Below are 15,692 nucleotides of genomic sequence, written 5' to 3'. Positions count from 1 at the left end.
GACACAGCAACTCCTTGTCATTCTCGCCGACCACAGTCTCTGCCCGTGCCACACACCCAGTGTGGAATAAACTGTCACAATTTTGACATCGGTATCCAAATTCTTCTGTCCAAGTAGTGCTGCAACACGCCGCTGTTGTCTCCTGTACTACGCTGCATGATTGGCTCCTTAGGTTCTTCCTATCCATCTTCTGGGAAAGTGGTATAAATTTTTGGGAGGACACAAAACACTCGGGACCACTGGGAAGCACTTCACACAATGGGAGAAAGGACAATCTTCACTCTTCACGAGCCCCACGTTGGGCACCAAAACTTGCTACGTCCCGCGTAGCGGTGCACTTCACAAGTACACTTACCTTATAAGCTCAGCAGAGCATGCTGGATAATCCCAGGGATCGGGTTGAGATACTGCTTTCCTTCCCCTTGGATCTACAGGTGAAGTCCAATGACAACCCACGAGGTTGTCCTCCTGATGCAGGTATCCACAAGTACGGAATACACTTTCGAAATAAAGAAAAACTGCAATATGTTCAACTTTACGTTTATTATAGACACGCACGTATATCATGTAAGACTAAAAATTACAATTCAAATACTTTTGAACGGTACAGCACGAGATGCGTAAGCCTATCTTTTCCGTAACGCGAAGCACCTCTTGCTACTTCAAATCTCTCCACGCGACTACTAACCGTTTTTCTGGAAGGCGAAAACACACCTCCTCAGTTACACAGTGTTACCAGACACAATAACCTTTTAATACTAGGAAATTGATAAAAGCAAACAGTAATATATTAGAAATGTACAGTAATCTGGCACAGTGAATTTAGATATGTGGTGGCAACAATGCAATGAAAAACGCGTGATATCACACCACGAAAGTTTAAATAAATCAACAAAGGCTTTCCAAATATAAGAGAAACAAATGGCGTTTGCCAGAAACATGAAACAACAAATAGATATAAGGAATTTAACGCAGAAATTATTAACTTAGGCTTCACTAACTTGATTAAAATGAAACTTACAACAATCTTTAGAATAATTAAAAGCAAATGAAACGATTAATGTTGAAACTATGTAAATTGCTTAAATTTGCAGCTATTCATACTTGTAGATATGTGTATTGATTATAAAGGTGGCCATATTAGAAAATTGGTTGAAGGCATTAATATATTTATGAATATATATATGAATCATCAATTGTATAATACTAATAATAATAATATAAAATATAATAATAATAATATAAAACCACGAAGTAATGGCAAACTCGGGGTCATTACATGTTTCAGAGATCGAAAAGATAGCAAATATTAGTTGGTTTGTAACTCGATGAAAATTTTTAATGTAAAATAATAACTTTATAAAGGCAGTAAATAACGGAAGCCAAAACTTATAAAAAAATTAATTTATTGCAGCAGCTTGTTCACATCACTAACATTAACTAAACAATTTCACACACGCTATCACTCATCAAAAACTTCCCATGGCTTTTCCTCATTTTTGTAGTCACCTGGGCGAGGTGGGAAGAATCTCGGAGGCTCAGATAATATTACTCCTTGCTCTTCTACAGCCTTCACAAATTCTGGTATCTGAAAAAGTAAGTATGGTTTCAGGATAAGGTAAAAAAAGGTAAAGTGTTCCCCTGTGCATAGCACCACGCCATGAAGGCGTATAGGGGGTGTGGGGGTAACGCCCCACACTTTCTTGATCCAGTCGTGAGTGGGGGTGATGTGATCAGCATCACGCCCCTAACCGCCTTTACCCCCCAGGGTTTCCCCCAGGTACCCATGTTATTCGATGCTGGGTGGGCGCCGGGGCCGCTTTCACCGTTAGAAAAGTTCCCGGATTTGAACCGGCCGGGGATCGAACCCGGGACCTTGAGCATGGTAGTCAGACGCGTTACCGACTGAGCCACCGCGTAATTTGTTTTCATTAGTTCCTAACAATGGCACTTTTCTCCTGACTGGACCAGGACTTAAACCTCACTTATCACTACGGTGTGGAAAATGTTGCTTTGAAGTTAATTCCTGATACTCCCCCCCCCCCAACATTTTGGCATTTTACATTTTCCCCAGGGACTAGACATCCTGGAAATTATGCAAACTTCAAAGTTTTGACTTATCTGTGTGTGAAAAATGCATTCTGTGAATAGACAACAGATAATTAAATATTTTAAAGCAAAACTCTTGGTAAACTGATGCACTAGTGAACTAGTGCCTATTTTACAAGTGTTCAGTGCCTGCAAATCCACACCCTACTCATCACATTCTTAACTTCCGCTCTTAATTTGTATGTACTGCTACAACATATTGTACTATGAAATTCCATTATTATATCTTAACACTAACAAAGAATGCTATCTTATATATATATTTTTTCATATTACATTTGGGTGAGAAATAGAAAACAAGTTCTCAAGAAATGTTCATAATTTCTGGATTTATTTCCATGTGAGAACCAGAGGAATATATATCCAGAAAATGCAGTTATTTAAAAAAAATAAATATATATATCCATTCACTTCAAGTGTCAGATTGACATATCCCCATCTCTTGCCCTCAGCAGTACAGAATTATTTTTTTTTGGGGGGGGGGGCAGCGGAATACGTCGATCTGACTCCAAACAGAGCTCTTCAAAGGGAGTGAATATGTTAAAAAAGCCAAACTTCTAGGGTTCTGATTTAACAAACAATTTTGATTCTTGAAAATCAGAAAATTATTATTTGACATGGGAACACAAAAGTTTGGTATCATGCACATACTTGGTGTTTATTCTAACAAAGGAAATGCATTAAGCAAACCAAATACCATGGCACAAACAGCCCGTTAAGGTCCAAAACCTGCCAAGTGGCTTTTTTGTTATGTCCCATCAGCATTGTTTTTTGGCTTTCAAGGCCCGAGTTTGCTATTATTACTTCTAAGTACAAGGGTCGTTCAAGACTGACTGGGACTTTTATTTCTAGGAAAAAATGGAAAAATGAAATACCTTCTCTCCTGTAGTTTCAGGTTTTATTAAGTCCGAGTACACATTCACAATTCCACTTTCCAGACATCTTTGCCCTAGAACATGTCCCACTGCAATGTAGGCAGATATGTTCAATTGTCTGCAATAGAAATAAAATATATATTAAAAGTGGCAAAGCTGTTTCATTGCAAAGAATAATTATCAATGCTTTTCATGATCAAAAGCAATTTGAATGAAAACCTGCTACATGCATATTTAAGTGCTCACTTCCATTTATACACTTTATAAAGAAAAAATAGAATCACTAACTTCAACTTCATTAGTTTTAAACATTTCCCTTCTGCATTCTGTTGTTTTATTGATTGAATTTGACTTGACGATTATATCTTAAACATCTGTGCAATATATATTTATTATTTAAGCCACGGTTAAGTACAAGAAGTATTTTTGCAGATCCAAAAACAAAATTAAAATATTCTTGTGGAACATATATGCACAAGAACAATTCTTGCTTACATGGGGAAATGTTTTCGGTTTTGAGTTTTGGTTTTACGTCCACTTCATGCACAGGAAGGCTAATCGGGACTGGACCTACAGTTTAAAGTGGGATCTGAACCACTTCAGCCTCCACCGGGTATCGAACCCGGAACCCCTTGATTACAAGGCAAAGACTGCACCATCGGGGAGGCCTTAATCAGTAATTGTACAATGCATTGCTTGTCTGGAAATGGATAACTTCTGTGTCTACTGATTTCGTCACATGCAAATTGAATGAAGTGTATGCTTCTTCTCATCATGAAAACTGGTTCATGTAGCAACTTGTCTGTTATGAATTGCCACCAACAAGTAACATAATGTTTACTATTATGAAAAAAAAAAAAAAAAAAAAAAAAAAAAAAGCACCTCTCAGCTTTGGTCATACTGACATCAGATTATTATTGATTGATTGACTGACTGAATTGGTGTTTTAAGTCCACTTTCTGCACAGATAGGCTAATCGGGACTGGACCTACAGTTTAAAGTGGGATCCAAACCACTGTGTGCCTCCACCGGGTATCAAACCTGGTGGCACCCCTTGATTACAAAGAAATGTCAATCTTAATCATGCAAAACAATGCTTTCATTGATATATAGTCAAAGAATGTCACCTGTACAAATGCTTCTTAATGCACCATTCTTCAGTGGAAGCAGATATAACAGTTTTTCCTGTGTTGTGAATAACTTTTGCCTTCACATGTCGTCCTGTTCTCTCTAAAATCAACCTAAAAGCAAATTTCAAAATCAGAGTTCAGTTAAAGCATATTCATGTACCACAAGAAAAAGTTCACAACATAAGCTGCATTAAAAAAAGCAATTGTGCTACCCAATTAAATTTAACATCAATATTATAAACAAACCTGTAACTACGCAAGAGATAGATAGAGACACGATTTTACACTAAATTGTTTTATTTATGAATATCTGCATGACATGAGTAAGGAACAGATTTTTGACTTTGTAGTAAAACCTCGGCTTTGTTTTAAATTCACTTAATGGTGTTTTGAGCCAAACAACACATTTTTAGTGCCTCCATCCCACTCTTCTCCACTCCTCTTGTCTCCTTTCCTACTCGCACGGGCGGCGGGGTCGATAAAAGAAGAAGAAGCCTTCTCTCTCTCTCTCTCTCCCCTCCTGCCATCAAGATGGTGGGGGGGGGGAAGACAAGGCCCCACAACAACCCCTTGGGCACGCCGGGTCGAGAAGGAAGAATGGTGGAGCTCTTTCCTCTCCCATTCACTACGACCCCGGGGTCGTAGTGAGGATTCCTTTATTCCCCTTTTGATATGTTTCTCTAATTCCCTCCCTATCTTTCCCCTCCCTCTCTCGCCCTCTATCTCTCTCTGCATCGCTGATTCCACCCCCTTTTCCAACCGGGCAGGGGTAACCCAAAACTGCTACCTAGTCTTACCATAAATACTGTCCCAAAGTTGTAAGTAAATAGACACAAAATGGTGAGAGATATTGTACTATCAGAATAACATGAGGTGCATGGATGCATTATGAACCAAAATCACAAATTATTCGAAATGGCCACCTTTAGCACTGACACACTTCGTGGCCACTCATCAATGGAATTACGCAACACATCAAGTGGAAACTCCGCAGCTGCCTTCTGAAGAGACCGCTTTAAACTGTCAATATTGGGATGTCTCTTCTTGCAAGCCATCTCCTGAAGCTTGGACCACAATTTGTAGTCCAAAGGGTTTAAGTCTGGACTGGCAGAGGGCCAATCTGACGTGGAAATGAAGTCAGGAAAACTTGTCTCCAACCACTGCTGGGTGGTGCGTGCTTTGTGTGCTGGGGCTGAGTCATGCTGGAAGCTCCAGTTCTCTCCATGGAAGATGGTGTCGGTAAGATTCTTGCATAGTTTCTCAAGCACTGTCTGCTGGTACACTTTGGCTGATGTTTTTACCCCCTTTTCACAGAAATGGAGCGTGCCCTCATAGCAAATGTTCCAGACTTCATTTCCACTTCAGATTGGCCTTCTGCAAGACCAGACCTATACCCTTTGGACTACAAATTGTGGTCCAAGCTTCAGGATATGGCTTGGAAGAAGAGACATCCCAATATTGAAAGTTTAAAGCGGTCGGTCTCTTCTGAAGGCAGTTGCTCATTTTTCAGTCGATGTGTTGCGTAATTCAATTGATGCGTGGCCACGAAGACTTCAGAAGTGTGTCAGTGCTAAAGGTGGCCATTTCGAATAATTATTTGTGATTTTGGTTCATAATGCATCCATGCACCTCATGTTATTCTGATATTACAATATCTCTCACCATTTTGTGTCTATTTACTTACAACTTTGGGACAGTATTTATGGTAAGACTAGGTATATTACCAACCCAACCCTACACCTACACCCACACCGGGGTCGTAGTGAGGCGCACCCCCCCCCCCTTGCCTGGCCAAGGGGGGGTTGGTGGGGGTTATAACCTGGGTGGGTGTGGGTAGAGAGAGAGAAATAAGTGATGATACCTACCATAAGAGAGGGCAAACCAACAAACAAAATCAGAGAGAGGAGGGGAGAGTGCACCTCCTTACCCCATCACAGCATCCTCCCCCAGGTACCCATGTCATTCTATCCTCTTCGCCAGGCTGGGGGTGATGTTTTGCCCTTCTCTTTCTCTCTCCCCCTCTTGAGAAAGGAGGAAATGGGGTGTTGGGGGACATACTCTCCTCTTGTTTTCCTCCTCTTTTCTCTTCTTTGTAAAAAAATCGTCCTTATTCTCACTTTGACTCTCTCCACAGTCCATTGTAACAATTATTCATCATCATAGTTGTGATGCAAAATGAAGGAAAATACAATAGAATACTGAAAATTCAAGCCAATAAGTGTGCAACTACGGAATTTTAAAATATGTTTGGGTTCAATGTCTATTTTGAAGCATTTCAAAATGCAACAAGCTGTTTTTTGCAAGTTACATAAAATGGCATTGCCTCAAAAAGGAAGTATGAAAGACTCAGGAAGCAGGAACATACATCACACACATCCTTGTTTCATCCTCGGCACGAGTGATTCAGTCAAGTCCCTACCACCCTCCAGTGCTATCAAAGGCAATGTTACAGCAGAAACTTACAGAAAGTTGTGGTGGCTTAGTGTAAGCAAGGCCAGAGCCTTGGCCCTGAGTATTCTGGGATATCAACATCCAACACATGATCTAACCTCTAAATAAAGGTCTACTGACCAGAAAACCTTCTCCATGTTCTGCAAGGCCACTGCTCCCCCCAGAATGGACAGTTCACTAAAAAAGCCACAAGGTTGGAAGCTCTCTCAGTGGGCTGAGGATGATGACAAGGTCAATGCCTTTATAAATACTCCTGTAAATAGGATTCTCAAGTTCTTCTAGTTCTTGTGTATTCCATGACATTGATGTTGTCCTGCTGATGTTCCAAGCTACTTGTGGCTTAGAGGGTAAGCCCTCAATTTCTTAAGTACAAGTTACTTGGGAATTCTGTCTATTATAGTATCGTGATGATCAAGTCACAGATAGTCAGTTACTTAGGTTTCGTATGTAACTGATACTTGCTAACCAGACTTAGTTATAATAAGCATGTCATATATTGAGCAAGAGCATTATGATCTACCATCTAACATATTATATAAGGTAATAACTAAAAGTAAAACATTACAATAGTGCTTAGTTTATTACAAGTATTTAGTGTCAATTTTGTCATTTTAGTGCATATAAATCGCTCCCAGTATTGAGCATTGCCAGAATTTCATTTTTGTGTGGATGTACGGGGTAAAATTGAACAAGAAATAATTACAAATTTATAAATCTTATTATTTAGTGCTGCTATTATGATTATTATATCCTTGGGGAGACTTCTATTTGATTCACCGGACACATTTGTTTTTTATTTTAAATGTCATACATTTATCATATTGAAATGACCGAATTTTCTATTTACATATCTTATTCACGAAAAAAGTTAGCCAAATTATGTCACGTGACAACACAAATAATAATATTTTGGAAAAAAAATTGAACTCTCGTGGAATCATCTGTTCTTTGGGTTAAGTGGTGGAACATGCAAACATGAAGTCTTGGCCTGGTCCTTGCACATAAGCAGGCAAATTGTTTGCTTTGGTTAGTCTATTGAAGTGGTAAATCATTGGATTTCATTTCTATTACTGACAATAAAAAAATATTGTTTTTTTTTTCTAATTTGAAATGAATTATGCCATTTCCCCCATTCCTTCACATTCTCATGGACGTTATGCACGAATTGAAATGTGGTGCATACCCCATTTTGAACCCTGGTACCGAGCAACTTTGTAGCAAATGCAATAACATATTCACAATACGAAGTCACAGCACTATATATAAAAGGATCGACTCTTATCTTCAAGTGTCTCATTTTTATTATTTCAGCACTGAAGTTTGTAATTTCTAGAAAGAAAAAAAAAAAGAGCAGAAAACTTCAACTTTTTCTCAGAATTTTTGCACCATCCAACACCTTCCACTCTTCTTAACATGATTGTTAATTTTTGCTTGTTTGAAAGTTGGTTTTGTACACCAAATAGGCTAATCAGGACTGGACCAACAGTTCAAAGTGGAATCTGATTCAAATTGTGCCACACCTATAATTGAAGCCTATACTTAAAACACAATCTTAACACTTTAGCTGCCACGTGTACCTTTGGCGGTACAAGTGTATGCTTTACTAGCAAACCAGGACAGATTTTGGTTGGCGTACCCGGGAGGCCAAAATTTCATCTTCAGTAATCTAGTCTTATTTACTTCCTTAATTCCTGTAAGTACCTGCATGACCCATTTTTGACAATAATATGTCGGGTAATTGTATTCTTCCTTTGTCGGACTCTTTGTGATTTACCTAAAATTGATACATGTGAGGTCAACATGACAGCCGGCAGTTCAAGGGATTGAAACCTGCTTATCGTTGTTGAAATGTCTCGTGTGCTCGAACATTCACAGAGGAGATTTATCAACACTAGTATTGTTACAATTGCTTTAATTTGATAAGTGTCATTGTTGTCACCACTTGCTCCTTTTATTGTCTTCCTGTGTATTTACTCTGCTTTTGGCAATTTGCAAATGAAGAACACAATGATGGCATTCGTTTGTTCAAGGTGCAGAGTTTGATTCAAAAACTGAATGAAGCCTATCAAAATACTATGCTACTTTTTCTGTAATTTTATTTACAACATTGTATTGATAAATAGAAATATATATACATAAAAATGTATTAACATATAATATTGTAGTATTCTTGGAAGCATTTCATTGCATAATTCATATTAATTGTGATAAAAAGTGGAAGAAAACCCAATGAAAAGTATTTAGTGTGTAATAAGTTTATGCTGTAATGTTTGTTGTAATGTATACTAAATAAATGACAATAATGTTTTATAAATATATGATAAATAAAAGATATGTAAATATGCAAAGAAATATAATAAAAATAGATAAGGTAAAAACGTAGAGTTCCCTGAGAATATAGCACGTGATCAGCTACGTGATTAGGCTGCCTGTACCCCCCAGGGTTGCCCCTAGGTACCCACTGATTTGAGGCTTGGTGAGCCCAGGAACCCCTTTATATAGGGACAAGGTCTGAAAAATTCCGACTATAGATCACTCACCACGGGAATTGAAACTGGGTTTCCCGCACAGCAGTCTGACACCATACAGACTTTGTTGGGTAAAAGGAATAACCCTAAGTGGTAGTATCTCCTGTTTTCACGTTTTCTCAAGTTTCGCACATATCAATTTTCTCTAATTCTCTAGATTATCATTGGGACAAATACAAATATCCATGTCTGAACCAAGATTCAAGCCCGGACCCCTGGCATTGTAGCATGCTGTGCTAACCACTCTGCCACGGATGTTGACAACGACTAGACCACAGAGGCTCTCATGTAAGAAAAAATAGACAGAAATAATTCATTTATGCAAAATATTTTAGCTTGTACTAAAGGAAACAAAAATCAATAATCATGAAAATAAATTGAATAAATAGAAGTAATAATATAAATATTGCACTTGTAGAACAAAAATACTATTCACAGCATGCCACATTGAATTTATAATTATCTGCCCACAGAGCCTTACAAAACATGAGAAATTCAAATTTAACGGCCACTTGACCCGCCGGCGATACAACTGTGCCCATGGCAGCTAAAGTGTTAAAAAAAAATAATTAAAAAATCATTCATCTACGTCCCTTTAAACTCTGAGTAGATGGGAAAGAACAGAATGAATAAATTTCAATATCGTCCACTTAAACTTACTTATGCCAAAACTCTCTGCCAGGAGCATCCAGTGAATACCCTCTCGGTTTGTAAGCTATCCGTAACCGTTCCAGATTTCTTGGATTACGATTATAAAACATTGGGCTAACTTCATCATTTTCGCTGAGTGGTTTATCTATGTTTGCAACTTGTCCTGCCTGGGCTGCATAATAGCGATGGATAACGCCTGGAACAAATGGAGTAATATTTATTTAGTGCAAAACTTAAACATTTGAGGTTTTCAATGCAGTGATGAAAATTACTAGTATTGATTAACATATCTTTGCCAAAAATTGATCCTAATTGCTAAGTTACTGGATGAAATATTTCCTTGCTTCAAGAAGAAAAAAAACACTTAAAATATTAAGCAGGTAAGACATTAAAACACAAAGAGAACATTGCTACTTATCTTATTTATTGCATTAATTTTTAAAGCAATTTAAATGCCACATTCTTCAGTTCTTTTAATCATTGAAAATGTGGAGTCGGAAAATGTTTGTGTGGTTCAGGATGGAAAAACAAAACTGATTAATATTCTGCAGCCAGGTAACAAACAGAAAATGTAATTTGGTTTGCACCACTTTGATAAATTTGTTTACAAAAACTGTCAAATTAACTAAGACTATAGGCTATAATCGTCTCTTCCACACTTCTTATTGGAAAGTTTATTCTAAATCATTAGGTTTGCAATATGCAAAAATGGCAGACATTTTTCACATGCATTTAATTTTCAGCAATCAGAATCAAATTCCTGTTAAAGAGTACATGTACTAATTTTGCACATTGACGGTAACCATATCTAATTATACAGGGTGTACCAAAAGTCCCATTACCCCCCCCCCCCTTTGAATTGTAGACAAACCTGCAAAATGTTATTTTAACAGCATGCGTATGATGAGAGGATGGTATACCATTAAATCAGACCAATGACCACTATTTACTCCAGAGGATCTGTGTGCACACCGCCATTTTCATGGCACAGTATTATTTGCCTCCAGGTGCGATCTGAAATCCTCCGTAACATAAGATGTCAGATCTGAATTTCGGGGTGGCCATTTTAAGAGAATTCCTCAATGATGTGTTCAGAGACAAACGGATTGGATGAGGATCGCCAAATTTACCAGCACCTTTAAAATGGCCACCCCGAAGTCCAAATCTTACATCTTGTGATAATGCACTATGGGAACACATCAAACAGAAAGTCGCCCATGATTGTTATCAGACAACTGAGGAACTTCAAGAAGCTGTTCACAGTGCATTTCCTTTCTTCACGCCAGCCAAGTTACGGAGGATTTCACCTGGAGGCGAATAATACTGTGGCATGAAAATGGAAGTGTTCACACAGAGTAAATGGTGGCCATTGGTCTGATTTAATGGTATACCATCCTCTCATCATACGCATGCTGTTAAAATAACATTTTGCAGGTTTGTCTACAATTCAAAGAGGGGTAATGGGACTTTTGGTACACCCTGTATATGTTACAACTGTGGCACATGGATTCATAGATAATATTTTCCTCCTCTGGACACATGGCGAACCCTCCCTCACTACCAGGTTCCACTCCAAAGACCAAGTGACCTTCCTAGATGAGGATGTCCACATTGTGGGAGACCTCTTGGAAACATCCATACATATCAAACTGACCAACCACATCCAATATCTCCAGCTCTCACCCCCATCACACCATAAGAGCCATCCCTTTTTCCCTAGCTGTCAACTCGTCCCCCCTTATCCCACATAAACTACAACCTACGCCTGCACCAAGCTCTAATCAACCGTGGCTACCCCTCCACCCAGAGCCTACCGCTTTATGTTGTTAGGTTTGATAGCAATTCCTGGCACTTTTGTTAGGGGTAGGAGTGCTAAGCTTGGTGGTATTATGATTTGCACATTTTTTTTTTGCTATTTGAGTGTCTATACAAACTGTATTTACGATTTAAAAATCTGTGGAAGTACTACGAGGTAGGAAGGTTTTCACTTATGTGGGCCATGCTTTGGGATCAAATATCTCCCCGTTATTTGTGGTTTACGCACCATGAAACACATTTTCTATTACGTAAAATATCGAAATCTACAGATTAGTAATAAAAAAAAGAAGATGTATTTGTCAGTAAATGGCGGTCAAATTTACCTAGATTTTAAGTGTGGTGGCATTAGCATTTGCAGGCAGGCTTTCTTTTCTAACTTTCTGAGTGTGTATACAACTGGCATTTACGATGAAAAAAGTTTGATAGGATATTTTTTATTTTTGCTGGTAATATTTTGGGATCATATATATATCTCGGTTATTTGTGGTTTCCATGTCCTCAAACAGAGTTGGTGTTTTAAGTCCACTTTATGCACAGTAAGGCTAATCGGGACTGGACCTACAGTTTAAAGTGGGATCCGAACCACTTGTGCCTCCACCGAGTATCGAACCCGGGACCCCTTGATTACAAGGCGACGACGCTACCACTGCGCCATCGGGGAGGCCCTGTCCTCAAACAGATTTTGGTAACAGTTCGATCTCGGCAGAACGAATTTCTTCATTTTTACAGAAGAAACTACTTACAGAAATGAGTTCCTGTAGCATTCTGGAAGTTTGTGGACGTATTTTCTTCCATCGGGTAATCTATTTGACCGGGAATTCATGTATTTTTGAAGAAAAATATCTCTCTGATGCACAATTACCGTTGCTTGTATCTGAGCTGGATGTTCCATACGTTTCATGACATAACCCCCTGTCAGTGTTTCCAACCACGCCGTTGTTTTGCAAGAAGTGAAGGTGATTTTTTTTATTTTTTAAAAGCTGTATCGCATTGTTTAACGAACAAAATTTTAACTATGCTTGCCTTACCAACCGAACCTAACCTTGCCAGAAATGGTTTGTGGGGCTATTCAGGTATTTTTCGGTTACGAAGGTTGGAAACACTGCATACCCACATGAGCCACCTCGCTACTCAAGCTGCATCCACCATATTGTGTATTATGCAAGCGAAAAAAGGAAGAACAATAATTACTCTTAATATGAAAAATTGAAGTTATTTTCGTGAAAAAAGCAAAATTACACCTTAAAGAATCTTTCGCAATGCACAATAGGTAAGTACGAATGTAAAAAATGACGAAATAAACGAGTGAAAGGTGTTCTGCCGAGATCAAATAGGCAATCAGATTTTATTTTGTAATAAAACATATAAACCTACTTATAAAATAATCGATGTAATTCTCAGAGGGTACAGTCATATATGAAAGTACCTAAAACCAGTAGTTTCTAAAATCTTGGCGGAAACTCTTTATAAACATTTGGAACTTCGTGTACTGTTCTGGGTAAGTTGACAGTATAAAAGGACAAATCGGGGTAAGCTGACAGTATACTAGACAGACCTCCTCCTCCATTTTACAAAGTTTTTGGACTTCTCTTTTTACAGCAGAGAATTGTTTCTCACTTACTGATAAAGTAACTCAAAATTGTATACTTAAGAATATTGTGATGATGTAAATTACTGTTTGCATATAGTCTAAATCTGGTATGAATGAAGAATACTCTAATTACGTTAATATTTGGTATACTAACTAAATTTGGCCTCCTAATCACGAATCTGGGTAACAGTTTGTTATATCGGACACACTTTTCTTCAAATTTACAGGAGAAACTGCTTACGGAAATCAGTTTCTGTAGCATTGTCAAAGTTCTTCGAGGAATTTTCTTTCATCTTTCAATCTATTTCAGCCAGAAATCAATTCCCGTTGCTTCAATTTAAGCGAAAACGTAACCATGCTGTTTTTTAACTATGTTTGCCTAACCGGTAAAAGTTTACTATCCTTCGGACACCTCTAATTTGTTCGTTTCGTCAATTTTTGACATTCGTACTTACGTATCTGCTTCGCGGAACATCTAGAAATTGCAAAATAAGCGAAAATAAGGCGTTAGTTTTCGGAATGGAAACTGTCGATTTTCGCGATTTTTTTTGTTTCACAACCAAATATATATATTCCTGATACTACCACGACACCAAATTTTTAACCATGTTCGCCTAACCTAACCACGTGCCAATGGTTCGTGGGGCTAACGTCAATGGTTCGTGGGGCTAGCGCCATTGGTTCGTGGGGCTAGTGTCAATGGTTCGTGGGGCTAGCGCCAATGGTTTGTGGGGCTAGTGTCAATGGTTCGCAATTATTTCCAATTTCTAGATCCTGATACTAACACGACACCAAATTTTAACTATGTATCCTAACCTAACAGAACTAACCTATCCACGTGCCAATGGTTCGTGGGGCTAGCTATTCTCCGTCGGAGAATTAATTTTCAACAAACAACATGAATTTCAGCTATGAAACATTCCCACATCACACAAAACACCTTCCCGATGTTCGACAATGCTACAGGAACTTATTACGGTAAGTAGTTTCTTCTGTAAAAATAAATAAATGTGTCCGAAGGATAGTAAACTAGTACCAAAATTTGGAAACACTGCATATCAGTTCTTTTGTTTCACAAGGAAATATATATATTTCTGATACTACCACGACACCAAATTTTAACTGTTTGCCTAAACTAACCTAACCACACGTCAATGGTTCGCAATTATTTTGCAATTTCTAGATCCTGATAATACCACGTCACGAAATTTTAATTATGTTTACCTAACTGGTAACATTATAGTATAGGGGTGACAGATTATTTCAAATTTACAGGAGAAAATACTTACGGAAATAATTTTCTGTAACGTTGTGGAAGTTCGTGAATGTAGTTTTGAACCATTTTAATGCGAATACATGTTGTTTTCTGCGAAAATCTCTGTCCGACACGCTGTTTCTGCTGCCGCCATTTGCTTTCTGCACGAGAGCACAATGTTCCCCATAGTCAGTGTTTCAAACTCGCCGTGTTGTCACTAGAACATGACGAGTATTTTTTTTTTTTAACTATGCTTGCCTAACTTAACTTAACCTAACCTAACGGAAAATTGTTTTTGGGGCTAACGTGAATGGTTTGTGGGGCTAATGTCAATGGTTTGTGAGGTATTAGCATAATTTCAAATCTGAGCTCGGAAGTAGGTATTTTCCGGTGAACGAGGTTGCAACACTGCATAAATCGACAAAACACTCGCACAATGCGCCCTGAACCAGTACGCTATGTCCCGCCATAAGAAGTTACAGAATCGAAATAACAAGTAACAGTAAGTACTCGTAAATGTACGAAATAGATATTATCTTAGTTAGAAATACATTACTTCACGTTAGGAAATGTTCCGCATTCCAAAATAGTACGTTAGCAATGTAAAAAAGTGTGAAATATATGATTTATAGGTGTCACCCCCATACTATAATAGTACCGCCTAACCAAACTACACGTCAATGGTTCGCAATTATTTTGCAATTTCTAGACGTTTCCGACAAATTTTAACTTCAGATTCGTCATTAGCAGGCCTCAATTAGTAAGTATGCCAAATATGAAGAAAATCGGAGAGGGGCCCGGTCATCTTCAGTCATACTTAATTCACATAAAATACTTTTCATCAAACCTCAATGATTTTGAGGAAAAAAAAAACATACCAGCATTTCTAGCTAAAAATCGTCCTGAAATCATAATGTAATCTATGCATTACAGAAGTTCCTTCTACAGCATGTGATCTTTCTGTGTTCTGTTCTGTTCCCTTGCTGTGGCTCCCAAGGAATATAGAGATTAGGTAAAGCCATCCGAAGATTGCCGATCTTGCACGAACGCGTGACGTCACCGGAGAAGCAGTGAGCTCGGCTGAAGCAGACGGCCCCTAGCATTTAAATGGGAGATTGAGAGAGCGAAAGTATATTATTACTTTTAGGAGGGGGAAAATAATAATTGTCATCCTCTAAGATGGTATCCAGGCATCCTTTTAATGATTAGTAACATAATTGAAAACGCGCTACTTTTAAAAGGGGGCAAAGTACATGTGAAAAAATGTATTTTGAAAATCCATGT

General features: G+C 38.2%; 1 protein-coding gene across 1 annotated transcript; it reads right to left on the bottom strand.

Annotated features, from left to right (window-relative positions):
* Positions 1–1,389: 1,389 nt before the first annotated feature.
* On the bottom strand, positions 1,390–15,413 carry mRpL18 (mitochondrial ribosomal protein L18). Its single transcript, XM_083139610.1, has 5 exons — positions 15,287–15,413; positions 9,754–9,940; positions 4,112–4,225; positions 2,985–3,102; positions 1,390–1,588 (listed from the first exon to the last, which is right to left on the bottom strand). Exons 1-5 carry the CDS (start codon positions 15,318–15,320, stop codon positions 1,463–1,465), a joined length of 579 nt encoding a protein of 192 aa, XP_082995736.1. The 5' UTR covers positions 15,321–15,413; the 3' UTR covers positions 1,390–1,462.
* Positions 15,414–15,692: the final 279 nt, after the last annotated feature.

This window comes from Lepisma saccharinum, chromosome 18 (genome assembly GCF_977018435.1).
Source record: "Lepisma saccharinum chromosome 18, izLepSacc3.1, whole genome shotgun sequence".
NCBI classification, from domain to species: Eukaryota; Metazoa; Arthropoda; class Insecta; order Zygentoma; family Lepismatidae; genus Lepisma; species Lepisma saccharinum.
This window is presented reverse-complemented; position numbering and strand designations above follow the sequence as displayed.

What these genes read in the sequence shown, in the direction of transcription:
- mRpL18 (XM_083139610.1), bottom strand. Translation starts at nt 15,320, where the DNA reads ATGATTTCAGGACGATTTTTAGCTAGAAATGCTG. An exon ending in ATTTTTAGCTAGAAATGCTG is followed by an intron (nt 9,941 to 15,286) that starts GTATGTTTTTTT and finishes CATTTGTTCCAG; the next exon opens with GCGTTATCCATCGCTATTAT. An exon ending in CTGAAACTACAGGAGAGAAG is followed by an intron (nt 1,589 to 2,984) that starts GTATTTCATTTT and finishes TTACTTTTTCAG; the next exon opens with ATACCAGAATTTGTGAAGGC.